Below are 19,261 nucleotides of genomic sequence, written 5' to 3'. Positions count from 1 at the left end.
CTGGCTTTTGTTTGTAGGTACCCGCACTCTTGCCTGGTGGCAGTGTCTTAACACCCCCTCCCCCTGCTCTCCCCTACTGCCCACAACTATTTCTCCTCTTTTTCCTGCTCTCCCAACCAGAGGCTGTTTCTGTATGTCTGCGCCATGTGTCAGTGTATATTTGTGTCAGTATCTGTATGTCAGGATGTCAGTGTCCATGTGTCAGCATGTATGTGTCAGTATGTTAGTGGCTGTCCGAGTCATCGTCTGTGTATCGGAATCTATGTGTCTTTATGTCAGTGTCCGTGTGTCAGCATATATGTCTGTGTCAGCGTCTGTGTGTTAGTGTGTCTGTGTGTCCAGTGGCGTAACTTGGGGTCCGCAGCCCCAGCGATGGCGGGGGGGGGGGGAGCAGGCTCCACCAGGGAGCAGGTTAACTTGTACACAGCATTGTACATTTGCCACCTTGGGTCCCGGAATACACAGCAGCGCTGCGCGCAAGCTGGAAGGGCAATGGGCATTGTGGAAGGGGGAGCGCTCTCTGGCTGTCTGCGTGAGGACACAGTGACAGGTTCACTGAGCGTCCTCACACAGACAGCCAGACTCGCCAGAGAGCACTCCCCCTTCCACCATGCTGTCCTTCCAGCTTGCGTGCAGCGCTGCTGTGTGCAGCGATACGGCGATTGTACAATGCTGTACAGTTTTTCCTCCTGCCTCGCCGCCCCTGGCCACAGCGATCAGATAGGCTGTCTGATCACTGTGGCCAGGAACAGCGTGGCAGGTGGAAAACTCGGTAAGGACCTGGTAGGATGCGGTAAGGAGGGGAGAGGGGGAGAGATATCGCACTCACCTCCGCTGGCTATTAGCCGGGGAATGTGTGACACATGTCAGTGTCCAGCTTCCCCTGATCCCCACAGGGGAAGCTGGACACTTTGCCTACTCCGCTCGATCCTGGGTGGCTGCTGGAATTTTTTTTTTAAATGAGGGGGGGGCGCCAGAATTTATTTTGGCTGGGGGGAGAAAAATTGCTAGTTACGCCACTGTGTGTGTCCACATCTGCGTATCACTGTCTGTCAGCTCCTGCACCACAAAGATTACTGAGCTTGGCCTACACCCCTGCTCCTGCCTGCATGTAATTGCTGACTATCAGCTCCCAATCAGCACCTACTGCTCAGTCCATACTTGGAGGTGCTGAATGCAGGTTAACTTCAGTGGGGGGTTTGGTTCTCGGCTCTGACTTGGCATGTCCTGTGTGCCCAGACCTCCCACCTCATTGAACATTCTATATCTCTCTCTCCACCATATCAAGAGGGGCCCACACAACTTCTAGAAAGTGTCACTACTATGGTGGGCATTGTGTTCATAGGTTATTACTGTGTAGCATCATATGAAAAATGGGTACTACTGTGTGTGGTAATAATGTGAAAAATGTAGACTGCTATGTGGTGTGAAAGAGATTGCGCTACTGTGTGGTGTAATATGAAATGTTGGTACTAATGTGGCCATTCTACTTGTGAGAGCAAGCACTTTTTCTGGCGTGCGTGCCGAGAGGTATTTGAGGGCGCAATTTTTTTTTTATTTTGTACGAATGCAAACACATTCTAGCATTATGGTGAAGGCTTTCAACAATTGGGAATAATTGGGGAAATACATAGACCACACATCACACACTCACGTACACATTGTACACACACACCCACACACATCACACACACAGTACACCATATAAGCACACACAGCACACTAAACACACATATACTGTATACGTAGCACACAACACACATTTACACATTGGACAGATACACACAACACACACATACATGACACACCACAAGCAGCACAACACACACCCATATACACTACAACACACTCAAAAACAGTACAACACAAACAATCACACAGAACACACACACTTATACCCTTTTTACACCAAAAAACCTGGATCCGACATGGCATTTGGAACACGGATCCAAGCCAAGTCGGATCGGTGATTTGCACCGTTAACACTGTTGTGCCTACCTGCAGTGTAGACGGAGGTGGCGCTTGAAGATGACATCATCTCCAAGCGCTGGGACCGCGATCACCCCTGCCAGGACCGCCGATCATCACCCTGGAGGCAAGCCCAGCACCAAAGTAAGCTGCTGGGCTGCCCCCAGCAACCGTGCAATCTGCGAGGTGAATGGATGCCGCACACAGACATCCATTCACCTCCTCCCTGACTCCGCTGCGGTCTGCAGAGTACAGCAGACAGCAGCGGAGGCTGTGTGTGACCCCCGTCCAACATCCATACTGACCACAGAATGCTGCGGTCTGGAGGTTGGGCTTCCCCCATTGATGTAAACAGGAGCCGGGTCAGATGAATGTGACAGTTAGCAGGTGGGAAGAATGTGACATGTAGTGTGACATAGAGGTGCATGTCCCTGCGTCACCCCACCATCTCTGTCCTTGCATCACCCCGCCATCTCTGTCCCTGTGTCACCCTACCATCTCTGTCCACGCGTCACCCCACCATGTGAATTTTGGCTCAATCTGGTTGGCATAATGTGAATTTTTGCTCAATCCGTGTGGCATAAAGTGAATTTTGGCACTTTCTGTGTAGCATAATGTGAATTTTGGCTCAATCCGGGAGGCATGATGTGAATTTGGGTTTATTCCAGGTGGCATGATGTGAATTTTGCCTCAATCCATGTTGCATAATAAGAATTTTGGCTCTTTCCGGGTGGTATAATGTGAATTTTTTTGCTCATTCTGTGTTGCATAAGGGGAATTTTAGCTCTTTCCGCCTGGCAAAATAATTAAGGGGCAAGTGTAACGGGGTCTACTACTGTTTTGCATAATGTGTAAAAGTGGCATACAGCATGGTACACTACACTCAAGGACATGCCCCCTTTTGAGTGGCGGCATCCTCTTTTTCTGGAGTGTGCACATAACTTCAAAATTTCCACTTCGCCCATTGCACACACATATTTATACGTAGCGCACCTCACACACTTACACATTGGACAGATACAACACAACACACTAAACCACAGTGCACACACCCACATACACTTCAACACACACAAAAACAGTACAACGCACACAAAGACACAAAAATAAATGCATCATAGGTGCTAAATCTCAGGAGTGGATGTGGAATTCATCAACACACACAAGCTATCAAGTCAGAAGTGGTGTGTTTCAAACAACAACACCACCCCTGATTTCATTGCTGGCATTGAGTATCAATGCAAACACATTCTAACATTATGGTGGAGGTTTTAATAAATTACAAACTTGAGCCATAAACGCAGCATAAGACAAAATTATACAGCAATTTTGAAGAAGAAAAAAACAACCAAGGTTGTCCCGGGCAACGCCGGGCGGGTCAGCTAGTAATAAATAAGAAGTAGAATCTTATTGGTTGCTATGGGCAACATCCCATATTTAATAGAATATTCTATCACCTGTATTATGTTTTCGCTACACACTTACCAACTGTAAGGGGTAAATATACTAAGATGGGAGATCTTAGTATATTAACCCTTTACAGTTGGTAAGTGTGTAGCAAAAACATAATACAGGTGATAGAATATTGATAGCAGTTAAGATAATAAGGTATCACTATCTCTTGGGTTAAGTACTGCACAGATGTACAGTACTGTGTCACTCCAATAACACAGTGACAGGCGTGGGCACACACATAGATGTGATGTTAATGAGGCTGATCAATCAGTGCTAAATAAATAAGAAGCATAATCTGATTGGTTGATATGGACCTATAAAAGTAGCAGTTTTCTTTGTGATGATCACTTCCAGCACCACATCATTCTTTATGTATACACACACATTTACCTGAAGTAGGGAAGACTCTGGAGGATTTATCTGAAAGACAAACATATCAAACATAAATGGACTCTGTCTATTAAAGCATTGTTACTTTAGGGGATCACAAACCATTTGCAAACAGCTATTGAGGCCAGCAAACAAGCAGTGTATTGTATGCCACCTCGTATTCCCATGTGCTGGAGACAGCTGGAATATGGATGCTACAGTAAATGCATTCATGATGTTTTCCTTAATGTCATCCAATGTATCAATAAATACATGGACAATGCCATTAAGGACCACACCCTCAAACCTCTGTGTAAAAGTTACCACTAAGAACATATTGCTGTCACCATGACTATGACCATATCTTGTCCTCTTGTTGAGGCCCTCAGTGAAGAGGCCTTTTTGCTAACAGCTTTCCCACATAACATGATACCCATATTTGGCCGGGCAGCCCATCAGCTGACTGCACACAAATCTGGCCAGTATAGAAATATAAATTTTTATGTGACAATAAAAAAAGCTATCCTTTTATGTATTTATACATTTGATACATTTATTATCACTTGTTTCCATAAGGCCACCATTTTAGGCAGCATAGTCAGAGACTATTTGTTCATTAACATCAGGTAACGCCCCATTGGAGGTTTTCCTATAAATATTGTCTGGAACAACACCTGACAGGTCATGTTGGGAGATAATTTGAAATAATAGAAGAGATGTACATTGGTGTAATTTGGTTGATTGCCTTATGTATGAGTAACATTATTTTATATTGAATACTGTAGAATACAGGTAACCTGTAGAATACAGAGTGGAAACGCAGTCAATGAATGTCTAACTAGGAAGATAAGCCTCGTAGATGCCTACAGAATGGATTGCAGTGTTGAGAGTCTCTTCTTGGTAAGACCAGTAAGGAGACTATTGCAATAATCAATGCGTGATATAACGAAAACTTAAGGAGCGGTTAGATAGGTAGGATAAGAACCAAGAGAGGGCAGTGTCTAAAAGACCAAGGGAGTGTAGTGTTTGTGTGAGTAGAGAATGGTCAACAATGTCAAAAACACCTGCGAGATCTAGAAGAATAAGTGAGAAATGGCCTTTAAACTTATCAGTGACCAGATCATTCACAACTTTAGTCAGTGCTGTCTCTGTGGATTGTTTGGAACAAAAGCCTGACTGAAGTGGGTCCAATAAGTTGTGTGAATTAAGAAAGTGTGCGAGGCGTGTGTAGGCAAGTCTCTCAAGTAGTTTGAAGGTGCATGGAAGCTGAGAGATGGGACTGTAATTTGGGAGAGCGTTAGGGCCAGAATTTTGTTTTGTTTTTAAAATGGGAGTTGTCTCTGCATTGCACTGCACTGAAAGAAATATACCAGTAGAGATAGAGAAATATTGCAGATGATAAATAAGGTTGGGATGAGCACAGCAGGTAGAGATTTACTAACTGAAAGGGTACATGTTTAAGAGAAAAGGTAGTAGAGTAGAATGATGAAAATGATCAAATGAAGAGAGATTGCCAGAGGATTCAGGTAAAGAATTGAGCAGGTCACTGGCTAAGGAAGAGCGTACCATTATATACTGGTTTCTATCAATCTTGTCCTTGAATTAGGAAGCAGGATCTTGCACCTTGATACTGGCAGGTGAGTTGGGTGAGTGAGTATTGAGAAGTGCGTTAAATGTATTCAAAAGTTGTTTGGGGTTTGCAGCTTGTGCAGAGATGAGAGTTTGGAAATATGTTTGTTTGGTAGTGTTCAGGGCATTACAATGAGAGTGGTAGACAGTCTTATACTGTGTGTGTGGAAGTTACCTGGACTATGAGATTTACACCAAGTGTATGACCAAAGTGTATGAAATACAGCACAGTACAATTCTGTACTTTGGTTCATGTAATCAGGGTGGATTGGGAACTAAAAGTGGCCCTGGAAATATTTCTATAAGTGGGCTTAAATGGGCAGCACCAAATGAAATGTAGGCGGGACAACACCAAAATAGGTGGGATTAATTCATTACTACCCTAGTATAAATGCTAATTACTCCTCACCTTTTTTAAGGTGAAGTACTGCCAGTGACCCCTAGAGGCCACTGAACATACCAAATTACTCTTTAATAGAAAGTGAAAGCAAAATGATCTGTTTCAAACTTGCTAGATATGGAGACAGAGAGCTGTGAAGACCACACACAGTGGAGGTACAGATGGAGCGCCTCTCAGTCAGCTCAGGGAATCGCCAGTTTTGGTGCCGGCTGGCAGAGAGGTGCTTCATCTGATGGGGATGCACGAGCGTGTGAGACACTCCACGGCAGGGAGTGGAATTCCTGCCCATCTCTGCTTCAAGAAGACGGGCAGGGTTAGGGGGAGTGCGGGCAGCTACGGGGAGGATGGGGGAGCAGTGGAGAGAAGGCAGAGGGCTCCATCTGAACGGAGTGTGTGAGTGTCTTGTGTGCACGTGCCTCCTTCTGGCGGATGGCGAAACGCAGCAGTTGACAATAGAATTGCCAGGAGCAGCTCTAATAATTGCTGCTCCATCTTTAGGAGCAGGTAGGGACTATGCTTGACAGGCTATTAACTAGTTTCACATAATACCCCACCTCACCCCAGTGAGACTGACCACAGACCGCAATACTTTCAAACAACTCTTTACTATAATCCCCTGAATATCACAACCATCCCCACCCCTCCCCCAGTGGAGCCCAGAAAACACCCCAGAAATTGTTGCACCCCCAGAAACCACCCAATAGTCCCTTTACACTTGTCAGCGTGGTATTATTTCAGTGGTCAGTATTATTTATAAAAATATAAGTATTACAGGTACCTGTTTTTTTGGTGATTTGGATGCGGGTATCATTGGACCCTTGCGTGTTCCTTGCTGAGCACCAGTAGACACCTGACTCCGACGATGTTATTTTTACCAGTGACCACATCACTCCTTCACCAATCGTAGTGTTTGATCCGGTGACTTCCTGCTTTATCCATCTCAGAACAGCTGCTGGGTTACTGTCCGCAGAGCAGTTTAGTGTTAAACCTCCATCATCATTTGTAATCATGGACTGGTTAGCTTCAAGCTGTCCACCTAGACACAGAACCAAACTGGCTTTATAATGAATGGACAAAATAGTTTGGTTGTTTAGTTTCACGGCGGCAGCATGGCCGCCGGCTACTTCCTGGTTGTGCGCTTGCCAAACTATCTAACTATCTAAAATAAATGTAACTCCAAGCCAACATGGATAGTTCGTACCCCCACTATCCACGTTGGCATTGAGCTGATCTTAGATAGTGTGGCGAGCGTGGCGAGCCACCGAGCCCGCAGCGTGGGCGAGCGAAGCGAGCCCCGCAACTTGACTCAGATGCATGGCCTTGCTGCCGCGAAACTAAACAAGTACCAATAGTTTTATTCTGTTGTACCCATAGCAATAGATAGAAAATTTTGTAGGGCCTGATTCTACTCAAAAAATTGCTGCGATGCAGGGGGGGGGGGGGGGTAGATGTAACATGTGCAGAGAACCTTAGATATGAGTGGGGTGTGTTCAAACTGACATCTAATTTGCAGTGTAAAAATAAAGCGGTCTAACATCTGTGTACTACGTCTCTTTTCATGAATATCTGCCCCAAACCCTTTAATCCGTATATTTTTAGTAACCATACAGATGAAGCCGCGATTATTCATCCCGCCATCGCGCCTGAGCATCCCCCTTGGCGCACCATTTGTGCGAGTGTCTCACACACACATGAGTCTCATTCTCGGCGAGCCTTGGCAAACAGCGCCCCAAGATGGGATGCTTTCGGGATAAACGAGCGTGGCTCTATCTATATATGTGCCTAATGGGAAATTCACCACCGCCCAAGGGTAAACGTTATAGTTATACCCCTTTCACACAGAAAATTAATTTCCCGGGTGAAGCAGTTCCACCAAGGAATTTCATTAAAAACACAGGTCATTTCTTGAGTGTGAAAGGGTCGATCCGGATCATGAACTCTGGGTCTCCGACCCTGCAAAAGGCTCCCGGAGTTTAAGATCCGGATTGACCCTTTCACACAGGCGAAAACTCTGAGTAAGGAAAACCCAGTGTAATAGAGGAAATCTCAAGGTCTAAATTTTAAATCCGGAGATTTCCTCTCCTGTGTGAAGGGGAATCTGACAGCGGCAGAGGAATAACCTGGTGCTTGAAAAGCGAGGTAATTGCCAGGGTATTTGGCCGTTGCTGTCTGAATGCGGTATTAGGAATAGATACCTTTGGAGGTCAGGAAGAGATACTTGTGTTTCACTAATAGCCAGGGAAGTTTTAATGTATCAGTTTTGTCTGGCTGAGAGCTACAAGTTGTTACCATTCAGGAAGGTGGAACATCAAAAGCTGTTTTTGCAATCCTATAATCCAGGGGTTCCCAAACTTTTTTGAATCACGGTGCCCTAGAGCATCAAAATGTTTTCAAGGCACCCAAATGTTTCTTATTGAGAAATTCAGGAAAAAATATAAAAGTAAGTGTATTGTGTTTTTATGTCACAGTTATGTATACTGATGAAACTGTAAATCGTCATTATATTTTGCAATGAATTCATCATAAAGCAGAAGTAAAACATTTCTCTGCAGGATTGTGTGTTTTTGAGCAAAGTGCAACTGTTTAAGTGTAATAATAATGTATGCCACTTAGCCAGTTACAGTATTTCACCTCCAACAGTCCATTTTCCCGAGTTCCATTTGAATAAATATAAAACCACCTTGACTTTATTGATGTGATTATTGGGGCAGGTTCCAAGTCAGTGGCAAGTGGACAAAAATAAACTGGAGACTGTATGAACCAAATTGGGCTCCAGTTTATGAATGGACCACACTTTCCATGAAATGGATGTTTTTGTTTCTGTGTTCCGTCAGTTCCATTTTGGAGGCAGAACGGTTCCGCCTCTGTCCGCTCACCTTGCCCCGCTATCTGTCCTTTTCTGCAGCCTTCTTTGCTATAAAGGGACAGCCAGGCAGAGTGGTGGGAAACCTGGCAGTCTCTATCAGCGCAGGTCCACCCATCCACTACTCTGCGGCACAGCTATTTCAAATGATGCACCGAGCCTGGCTCATGACTCGAGAGCTAATTGGAGTTAGCAGCACTGCAGCCAATCAGGAGCCATGCTCCGATTGGCTCAAACCCCCTCGCATTGAACAAGAAACCCCTGGCACTGAGCATGTAAACCCTGGCATTGAGCAAGAAAACCCTAGTAATGAGCAAGAAAACCCTAGCATTGAGCATGTAGGTAAGTGGCACTTATGTGGCATAATATGTAAGTTGCATTACAGTGTGTGACATAACAGGGGCGGATTGGGATGTAAAACCAGCCCGGGAAATTTATGGAAGCAGCCCTGGGGGCGTGGTCTGCTGAGGGGGTGGAGTCTGTCAAGAGGGGGCGGATCCCTACTAATAGAATCTGATTCAGAGTTGCATGCAATTGTGGTCTTCCTTGTATTTTTTGATGCAGTTGCGTATGCGACTTTATGCTAATGCTGCTACGCTGCTACCATTGGCTGCATTATTGAAACTTTCACCAGCCCTATCCTAGGTGCAGATCATCCATATCAGTATAGCCTCCAATGCGTGCAAATCAGCTTCTCTGTATGCCACTACTATCAGCAACTTGCCCATATCACTCTGATAACACGCCCATGCTGTGAATAGCTGACCCCCTATAACCCCAAGGAAAGCATAACACAGTTATAATAGACTTGTTGGTGTCACAACGGCTCACACATATATATAATCTACGGACTGCTGCACTATGGTCTGATTGAAGTGTTCAAATGAAGACTCAAATCATGGTGCATCAAAACCATGATTTGGTTCATTCAGACTGGAGACAAGACCAATTGGAGACTTCAATCAGACTGGAATGCCGCAGTTCGTGGAATATATATATATATATATATATATATATATATATATATATAGATACAGAAGTACCAACACACTTGCCATTCCTAGGAATGGGGTGCAAACAGCACCCACATCCCAGGGTGGGGTGCGGTGGCCTGTGACCACACACTCTAGTAAATACAAACACAGGGGGCCCAGCACTCACTACAACAAACTAACTCACCTTAACATTCAAATAATCAATAAATAAATAATGGGGTTTTAGTTCATGAATATATATATATATATATATATATATATGTTCGGTCCGGCATTCAGTACACAGAAGTCAATGGTAGACTGCGTGCCCTGCCAAGGGACAAATAGCCAACGTGGTAACCAAACGATCCAGAGACCCCAGGATACAGACCGGCACTGCAGCAATTTTCAAATAATCATTTATTCAGCTCAACGTTTCGGGGGTTGAGCCCCGTTTTCAAGAGCAACACATACGCAACGTTGAGCTGAATAAATGATTATTTGAAAATTGCTGCAGTGCCGGTCTGTATCCTGGGGTCTCTGGATCGTTTGGTTACCACGTTGGATATATATATATGCATGCTCATTACGTAACCTCCCCATACATATATATTAGAGCAAAGCTTTAACCTGGTCATATGTTTGGCTCTAAAAAAAAATAGTATGTATAGTGACACCGCATAATTCCCACAGCAGTTGCCGACAGTAGTGACACTGCATAATTCCCACAGCAGTTGCCGACAGTAGTGACACCGCATAATGCCCACACCAGTTGCCGACAGTAGTGACACCGCATAATGCCCACACCAGTTGCCGACAGTAGTGACACCGCATAATACCCACACCAGTTGTCGACAGTAGTGACACCGCATAATACCCACACCAGTTGCCGACATGTGTTGCACCGCATAATTCCCACACCAGTTGTCGACAGTAGTGGCACCGCATAATACCCACACCAGTTGCCGACAGTAGTGACACCGCATAATGCCCACACCAGTTGCCGACAGTAGTGACACCGCATAATACCCACAGCAGTTGCCGACAGTAGTGACACCGCATAATTCCCACACCAGTTGCCGACAGTAGTGACACCGCATAATTCCCACACCAGTTGTCATCAGTAGTGGCACCGCATAATTCCCACACCAGTTGCCGACAGTAGTGACACCGCATAATTCCCACAGCAGTTGCCGACAGTAGTGACACCGCATAATGCCCACACCAGTTGCCGACAGTAGTGACACCGCATAATACCCACAGCAGTTGCCGACAGTAGTGACACCGCATAATACCCACACCAGTTGCCGACAGTAGTGGCACCGCATAATTCCCACACCAGTTGTCGACAGTAGTGGCACCGCATAATGCCCACACCAGTTGCCGACAGTAGTGACACCGCATAATACCCACAGCAGTTGCTGACAGTAGTGACACCGCATAATGCCCACACCAGTTGCCGACAGTAGTGACACCGCATAATGCCCACACCAGTTGCCGACAGTAGTGACACCGCATAATACCCACAGCAGTTGCCGACAGTAGTGACACCGCATAATACCCACAGCAGTTGCCGACAGTAGTGACACCGCATAATACCCACACCAGTTGCCGACAGTAGTGACACCGCATAATTCCCACACCAGTTGTCGACAGTAGTGGCACCGCATAATACCCACAGCAGTTGCTGACAGTAGTGACACCGCATAATGCCCACACCAGTTGCCGACAGTAGTGACACCGCATAATACCCACAGCAGTTGCCGACAGTAGTGACACCGCATAATTCCCACACCAGTTGCCGACAGTAGTGACACCGCATAATTCCCACACCAGTTGCCGACAGTAGTGACACCGCATAATGCCCACAGCAGTTGCCGACAGTAGTGACACCGCATAATTCCCACACCAGTTGTCGACAGTAGTGACACCGCATAATTCCCACACCAGTTGCAGACAGTAGTGACACCGCATAATGCCCACACCAGTTGCCGACAGTAGTGACATCGCATAATGCCCACACGAGTTGCCGACAGTAGTGACACCGCATAATTCCCACACCAGTTGCCGACAGTAGTGACGCCGCATAATGCCCACACGAGTTGCCGACAGTAGTGACACCGCATAATGCCCACACGAGTTGCCGACAGTAGTGACACTGCATAATGCCCACACGAGTTGCCGACAGTAGTGACACCGCATAATGCCCACACGAGTTGCCGACAGTAGTGACACTGCATAACGCCCACACGAGTTGCCGACAGTAGTGACACTGCATAATGCCCGACATGACTAGTGCTGCATAATGCCAGCACCAACATTTTATTTACCTTAAAAACTGGCTGGCAGTGGATCAATTCTTTCAAATGCTTTCATTGCCTGTGCTCCCCGTGTAGCTCCGCCCCCTTCAACTCGTGTAGCTCCGCCCCTTTAGATCGGCTGACATCAAAGGGGGTTGGGACAGAGCCAGGAGGGAGCTCAGCTCTGCCTGAGTACAGCAGCGGGGATGGACAGCAGGGAGGGCGCATCTCATGGCAGGTGCCTCCCTGCACGCAGGTACACAGTGGTGCACATGCACAGTGACAGAACCGCGGGAGGGCTGGTGCGCATGTGCGGCCGCACGCAGCTGCTCCCGCGGCCATCTGCACTCTGCAGTAAGAGAGCTGTTGCTGGCTGCGGCCATATTTGTTTTGGGAAAACTGCTGCGGCCGCGGCCGCTAGCTGCAAAGATGACGGCCGTGCGGTCCGCGGCCCAGCCAGGGTAGTAAGCAGCCTCTTTATGTCTATTTTGGGCCGGCCCACCGGGAAAATGCCCGGTTTCCCGGCAGGCCAATCCGCCCCTGTGACATAATGTGTAATGGGCATTACGGTGTGCATAATCCCCTGTCCCACAAACCCATGCCCTAATTTTTTGCTGTGCACCTTAGGTGCCCACTGTTCCATTTATTTTAGGTGTTGGGTTGTTTTGCACTGTGGGGCATAATTTGAAATAGGGGTGTTACTATGTTGCCCACAATCTTCATTTCATGGATATGTGGGAAACACCCTAGCACCCACCCCGGCTGTGACATATGGGGGGGGAGGCATGGTAAGTGAGTTTCACCACCTTACCAGCACCACTTTAAGCACTGGCAGTAATTGGGTATCAAACATGAGGTCGCACAGAACTAACCCATCTCAAGAGACCAGAAGTGGCTGCAACATAGTCCAGATTCGAATAAATGAGATACACCAACTGCCACTCAACCAATTGACACCAACTGACACTCTAAATGCTTATTGTTCTATGTTACAGGAACTGGTCAAAACACTACGCTACTTGTTTCCTAGCACGGCCACAATCGTGGGCATCGCGGGTAATTTTTAGTGGTCTGCGATGCGACCGACGCGATGCCCACGATTTCCCATTGAAATGCATTGAAAAAAGTCAAAATCGTGTCGGTCGCATCGCAGGCGGCTAAAAAACCATTAAACTGTCCCAACGCGATGCCCCCGATTTCCCATAGGGAACGATGTTAAATGCCTCAATTTACCCAAATCATCATAGGGAACAATGGTAAATGGCCCAGAAACCCCCAAAAACACCCCTGAACAGTGAAATGGCCCCCGAAAATTAGTTAACGCCACCCCACGATCAACGTGAACCCGAAGCGTGGCGAGCGCAGCGAGCCCGCGATGGGCGGCGGTACGCGTCCTCCGACCTTTTCATACCCCCACTATCCACGTCGGCGTGGAGTTGAGAATAGAATAGTGTGGCGAGCGCAGCGAGCCACTGAGCCCAAAGTGTGGCGAGCCCCGCGAGGGGACGCGGACAGCTGTGAAGCCCGCGAAGGGACGCGTTTACCTGTGAAGGTATCCTCTTTCGCTCGCCACGCTTCGGGCTCGGTGGCTCGCTGCGCTCGCCACACTATTCTATTCTCAACTCCACGCCGACGTGGATAGTGGGGGTATGAAAAGGTCGGAGGACGCGTACCGCCGCCCCTCGCGGGCTCGCTGCGCTCGCCACACTTCGGGTTCACGTTGATCGTGGGGTGGCGTTAACTAATTTTGGGGGGCCATTTCACTGTTCAGGGGTGTTTTGGGGGGTTTCTGGGCCATTTACCATTGTTCCCTATGATGATTTGGGTAAATTGAGGCATTTAACATTGTTCCCTATGGGAAATCGGGGGCATCGCGTCGGTCGCATCGCATGCGATTTTTTTGCCCGCATGCGATGCGACCGACGCAATTTTTTTACCTGCGATGCCCAAGATCATGATCGGTGTGGCCGTGCTAGGAAACAAGTACCAACACTACTATAGCAGGATGGAGCCACAATTCTCAATATACCTTTGGAGGAGGAGATGGTGACATCTGGATTTCCAGGTGGATCTGTAATGAAATGACATTGGAATGTTTACAAATTGTTTTTGATCATTTGGAAAAAAAAAAAAAGTATGAGGAAGAGACAGTAAGTACAGTACGGTGACTAGCTGGGCGGTTTCTAGATGATTCAGCTTCCAGTGCAAACAGTTACAAATCCCCCTCCCCCCATAGATAAACTGGAACTGCAGAAATTGCTTTTTGTAAAAGGACCAAAACCACATTATGTACTTAGGGTTGATTCAGGTTGGTTTGGAAAGCACATTTGGTTTACCAATGGACAAAACTATGCTGTACTGCAGGTGGGGCAGATGTAACATGCAGAGAGAGTTCGATTTGGGTGGGGGTTGTACTTCAAACTGATATCTATATTGCAGTGTAAAAATAAATCAGTCAGTATTTACCCTGCACAGAAACAAAATAACTCACCGAAATCTAATAAGGCATCCATACATTTCTTGAGTTTGAACCTGAACACAAACCTTAACCCCTTCCCGACATTTGACGTACATGTACGTCATGGTCGGGAAGTACTTCCCGACATTTGACGTACATGTACGTCATGGCTTCTAACTGTCACTGCGTCTATAGACGCGGTGACAGTTAAGAGATGTCTGCTGTCCCTGAAAGCAGACATCCCCCCTCGCCGCCCAGGGGGGGCAGGGGTGCCCCCCCCGGTCGGCGATCGCTGTGATTGGCTGTTCAAATCTGAACAGTCAATCACAGCGCTTCCTGTGTTACCGGCGGCTAAGCCGCTCGGTAACACAGAAAACGGTGGTGATCGGTGCAGCACCGATCACCACCGAGCGGCAGCACCCCCCTCCCACCCGCCGGGCACTCACCCGGCAGCAGCAGCAGCTCCCCCGGCTCCACCGCTACGTCCGGAGCGCACGCTGCGCTCCCCTTCTCCCCCCTCCCCCCCGCAGCAGCAGCAGCAGCAGCAGCAGCAGCATCATGCTGCTGCTGGAAAAGTTAAAAATAAAATAAAATAAAAAATAATGTGCAAATGTGTATATATATATATATATATATATATATATATATACACACACATATATATATATATATATATGTGTGTGTATATATATGTATATATATGTATATATATATATATATATATATATATACACACATATATATATATATATATATATATATATATATATATATGTGTGTGTGTGTGTGTGTGTGTGTGTGTGCGTATACCGCACCGATCACCAACGATCGCCAGCCCCCCCCCCCCTCCCACCCGGCAGCCCCCCTCCCTCCCACCCACCCGGCTGCCGCAGCGCCAGCACCCCTCCCACCCCCCCGCCAGCCGCAGCGCCAGCCCCCCTCCCAAAGCTGGTGACCAAAATGGGGTCACTTGTGGGGGGGTTCCACTGTATTGGTGCTTCGGGGGTCTTGCTAATGCGACATAGCACCCGCCATTCATTCCACCACCAAAAATCACTCCTTCCCTTCTGAGTCCTGCCATGCACCCAACTGGTATTTTTTGGTCACATGTGAGGCATTGCCGTACCCGGGAGAAATTGGGGCACAGATTTTGGGGTGCTTTGTCTCCTTCATTCCTTGTGAAAATTAAAAATTTTGAGCCAGAACTGCATTTTTGTGTAAAAAATTAAATTTTTTTACACAAAAATGCAGATCTGGCTCAAAATTTTGCATTTTCACAAGGAATGAAGGAGACAAAGCACCCCAAAATCTGTGCCCCAATTTCTCCCGGGTACGGCAATGCCTCACATGTGACCAAAAAATACCAGTTGGGTGCATGGCAGGACTCAGAAGGGAAGGAGTGATTTTTGGATTTTGCAGCACAGATTCTGGTTGAATGACCCCCGAAACACCCATACAGTGGAACCCCCCCACAAGTGACCCCATTTTGCAAACTACACCCCTCAGGGAATTCATCTAGGGGTATAGAGTACATTTCAAACCCCCAGGGGTTTCACCAATTTTGATACAACTGAGCTGTGAAAATGAAAAATTATTTTTTTTCATTTTCACTGCCCAGTTGTACCACAATTGGTGAAACCCCTGGGGGTTTGAAATGTACACTATACCCCTAGATGAATTCCCTGAGGGGTGTAGTTTGCAAAATGGGGTCACTTGTGGGGGGGTTCCTAACTTTTAGCATCTTATGGTGCCTAGAAACCTACATGGTGCCTAAAAAATAATCTCATAAAAAGGAGGCTCCAAAATCAAGTAGGTGCTCCTTCTATTATGAAGCCGGTGGTTTGGTCACCGTGCACACTAGGGCCACATATAGGATATTTATGAAAACCAAAGAATTGGGGGAATCAATTTTTAGTCACATTTCTCTAGTAAAATCTACTGTGTTCCTTAGAAAAATGTATTAAAATTGAAAATCCGAAAAAAAAATGAAATTTTGAAATTTCACCTACACTTTGTTTTAATTCCTGTGAAACACCTAAAGGGTTAACAAACTTCCAAAATGCTGTTTTGAATACTGTGAGGGGTGCAGTTTTTGAAATTTATGGGGGTGTCTCACATACAAGTCCCTCAAAGTCACATCAGAACTAAACTGGTCCCTAAAAAAATCGGTGTTTGAAATTTTCTTGAAAATTTGAGAATTTGCTAGTCATATTTGAAGCCTCCTAGTGTCCAAAAAAATGAAAAGGAGGTTGAAATAATAATTGCAACATAAAGTAGACATATGGTCTTTGTTAGTTATTAACTATTTTGAGTGGTATGATTATTTGTCTCACAAGCAGAAAATGTGACATTTTGCATATTGCTAAATTTTCCATTTTTTCACGATATTTTGGTATTTTTCACAAAAAAACACAGACTGTATCGACCCAAATTTACCACTAACTTGAAGTACAATGTGTCACGAGAAAACAATCTCAAAATCCCTGGGATAAGTAAAAGCAAAAAAAAGTTATCCCCACTTAAGTGAGACATGTCAGATTTGAAAAAAAGGGCTCTGTCATGAAGGCACAAACTGGCTCTGTCATGAAGGGGTTAACCTAACTTATCTAAAATAAAACACGCAGATGCAATAAGGACTCGGACACCTTAGCATTAGATTTAATGGTCATACCTGTAGTTATTAATTACTTGGTATGACCCCTCATCGTAAAGGGCTGGCCATAAGGCACCACGTGATGTCCAGCTCTAGCCACATAACATAGCGGGAGACTTAAACGCCCCAACTATTAAATATGGTGACGACTGAGACGCCCCATCTGACTAAAGCATAACCTGACACTGGAAAGTCTCACCACCCCATATCTGGCCGGTGTGGGCACTCCCATAAAGGAGTGTCCAAATTGTACCCCGACAAAGGCAGGACACACCCACCGTCTTTCAAGGGGCAGTGCCTTCCAACGCCCTCTTATGCCACAATGACCTCTGGACCGTTACGGCTTACCGCCTAGTTTTAGAGAAATGTTAAATGTACCAAAATCAATTTGGATGCCTGACAGGCAGGGGAGGGTTGGTGGTGCTGAAACTTCTGAAAGACAAAGTAGCTCCTGCAGGATCCTACCTATATACCACTCTCCTAAGGTCACGCCCTGTTTCTCCCTGATAGGCTACCAGCAAAAATTGCAACTGTAACCAAACGTTATACAAATAGCAGTCATCAACTTCTACTGCAAAAATAAAAATATAATCCTCTTAACTCCGCTTTGGCATAGGCAGCCCTCACTTAATGTTCTCTCTGCACGCAGGGCTGGTGCTAGGATGTTCAACGCCCTCCTGCAAACTTTAAATTTGCTATAATGCTTAACACTCTGAAAAAAAGACGCGTTCTGACAAGGAAGGGGCGTGAACACACAATAGTACTCCCATTTCAAAATGTGGCACTCAATAGAATCAGAATCAGCTGTATTGGCCAGGTATATTTGCGTATACTAGAAGATTTATGTGGATTGCTGTGCAACAGCCGGTTAGGTAACAGTTAAACAGTGACAGTACAGATATACATAACACATACAGGTATACGCTAGATGTATCATAAACACTCAGAGGGTACTCACCATACCTCCTTCCCCACACGTGTTCTCCACCACTCCCCTTCCTTTTGGTTTCTGTTGTTTTTTGCAGAGTGTAACTCACTTACTTTTTGTATTTTGTGTCACCTCACCTACACCAATTTTCCTTAATCCCCCCACTGGGACATAATAGACAGGCACCCTAATCATCATGAAAGACTTCACTCTTCTACTATCACAAGTTACCAATACTTCATTTACTATCATGATCCAATCACACCCTAAACCTAATCCTCACCCACACCTTAGTGTGGGATAACACTTATATGCATCAACACCAATTACATAATCCCTGTATTAACACACAAGGATGTAAGTACACCGTATTACGGTGACACTATTGAATTTTATTCCTAGTACTGTAATCTAGTACAAATCTAGCACCATTCCTACCACCACCCCTAATCCCTACCCTAACCCTAGCCCTAACCCTAACCCTAACCCTCATCCCAACCCTAACCCTAACCCTTACCCTAACCCTAACTCTAACCCTTATTTGTATCACTATTATTCAATCACACTCTTAACCTTATCCTCACCCACACCCCAGTGTGGGGCAACACCTATACACTTTAACACCCATTACATAATTTGTGTATTTAAAACACAAACATACTAATACACCTGACAACGGTGACACTACTGAATTTTATCTCCAGTATTGGAATGGAGTGTTAATTAACACTTATACATTTTCCTTAAACCAATTATTTTTCAGCAAATGTCCGAATTATTGTCTTTAAGGAATAGATTCTCGACTAAAATAATTTATTTTAAGACATATACAAACCATTAATTAATCATTTCCTATTTTCCTCAGCAATTAGATTATATCAATTGCGTTATTATCACCAGCATCTGTATACATAAACATTAGACCTAGATTTAGTGGTCTTACTAGCATCAATTAATAAATAAGAAAATATTTAAAGTGGCGGTTTGAGCATAATAAAATCGCTCAGTGTGTATGCAGGAATTGATAAAAAAGTTGTTACAGACAGCAGTTTTTCCGATATTATTACAACCTGCTTATTTCTAATTTCAGCTGTGATCTTTCTTTTCACCAGATGGGCATATTACATGCCCTTTCTTTACCAAGAGTTATTCCCAAAAATAATAAAAAATAAAAAATAATAAAAAATAATTAAAAACAACATAAAATAGTTCTACTTACCTGTGAATGAAACAATCCAGAAATCCCCCGGTGTGTACATAATGG

At 45.5% G+C, this 19,261-nt stretch overlaps 1 protein-coding gene across 1 annotated transcript in view; it reads right to left on the bottom strand.

Annotated features, from left to right (window-relative positions):
- The window catches only part of LOC146041468 (sialic acid-binding Ig-like lectin 13), a 76,156-nt gene that overhangs the window by 14,954 nt on the left and 41,941 nt on the right, over positions 1-19,261 (bottom strand). The window contains exons 4-6 of the mRNA XM_083161444.1: positions 13,988-14,029; positions 6,600-6,857; positions 3,814-3,843 (exon numbers count right to left, since the gene is read on the bottom strand). Of these exons, the coding sequence (XP_083017570.1) occupies positions 3,814-3,843; positions 6,600-6,857; positions 13,988-14,029 (330 nt within the window). The remainder of the gene's footprint in view (positions 1-3,813; positions 3,844-6,599; positions 6,858-13,987; positions 14,030-19,261) is intronic.

The sequence above is a fragment of the Crinia signifera genome, chromosome 19 (assembly GCF_055691185.1).
Source record: "Crinia signifera chromosome 19, ASM5569118v1, whole genome shotgun sequence".
Classification (NCBI taxonomy): domain Eukaryota; kingdom Metazoa; phylum Chordata; class Amphibia; order Anura; family Myobatrachidae; genus Crinia; species Crinia signifera.
The sequence above is the reverse complement of the archived record's forward strand: the minus strand, read 5'-3'. Positions and strand labels throughout refer to the sequence as shown.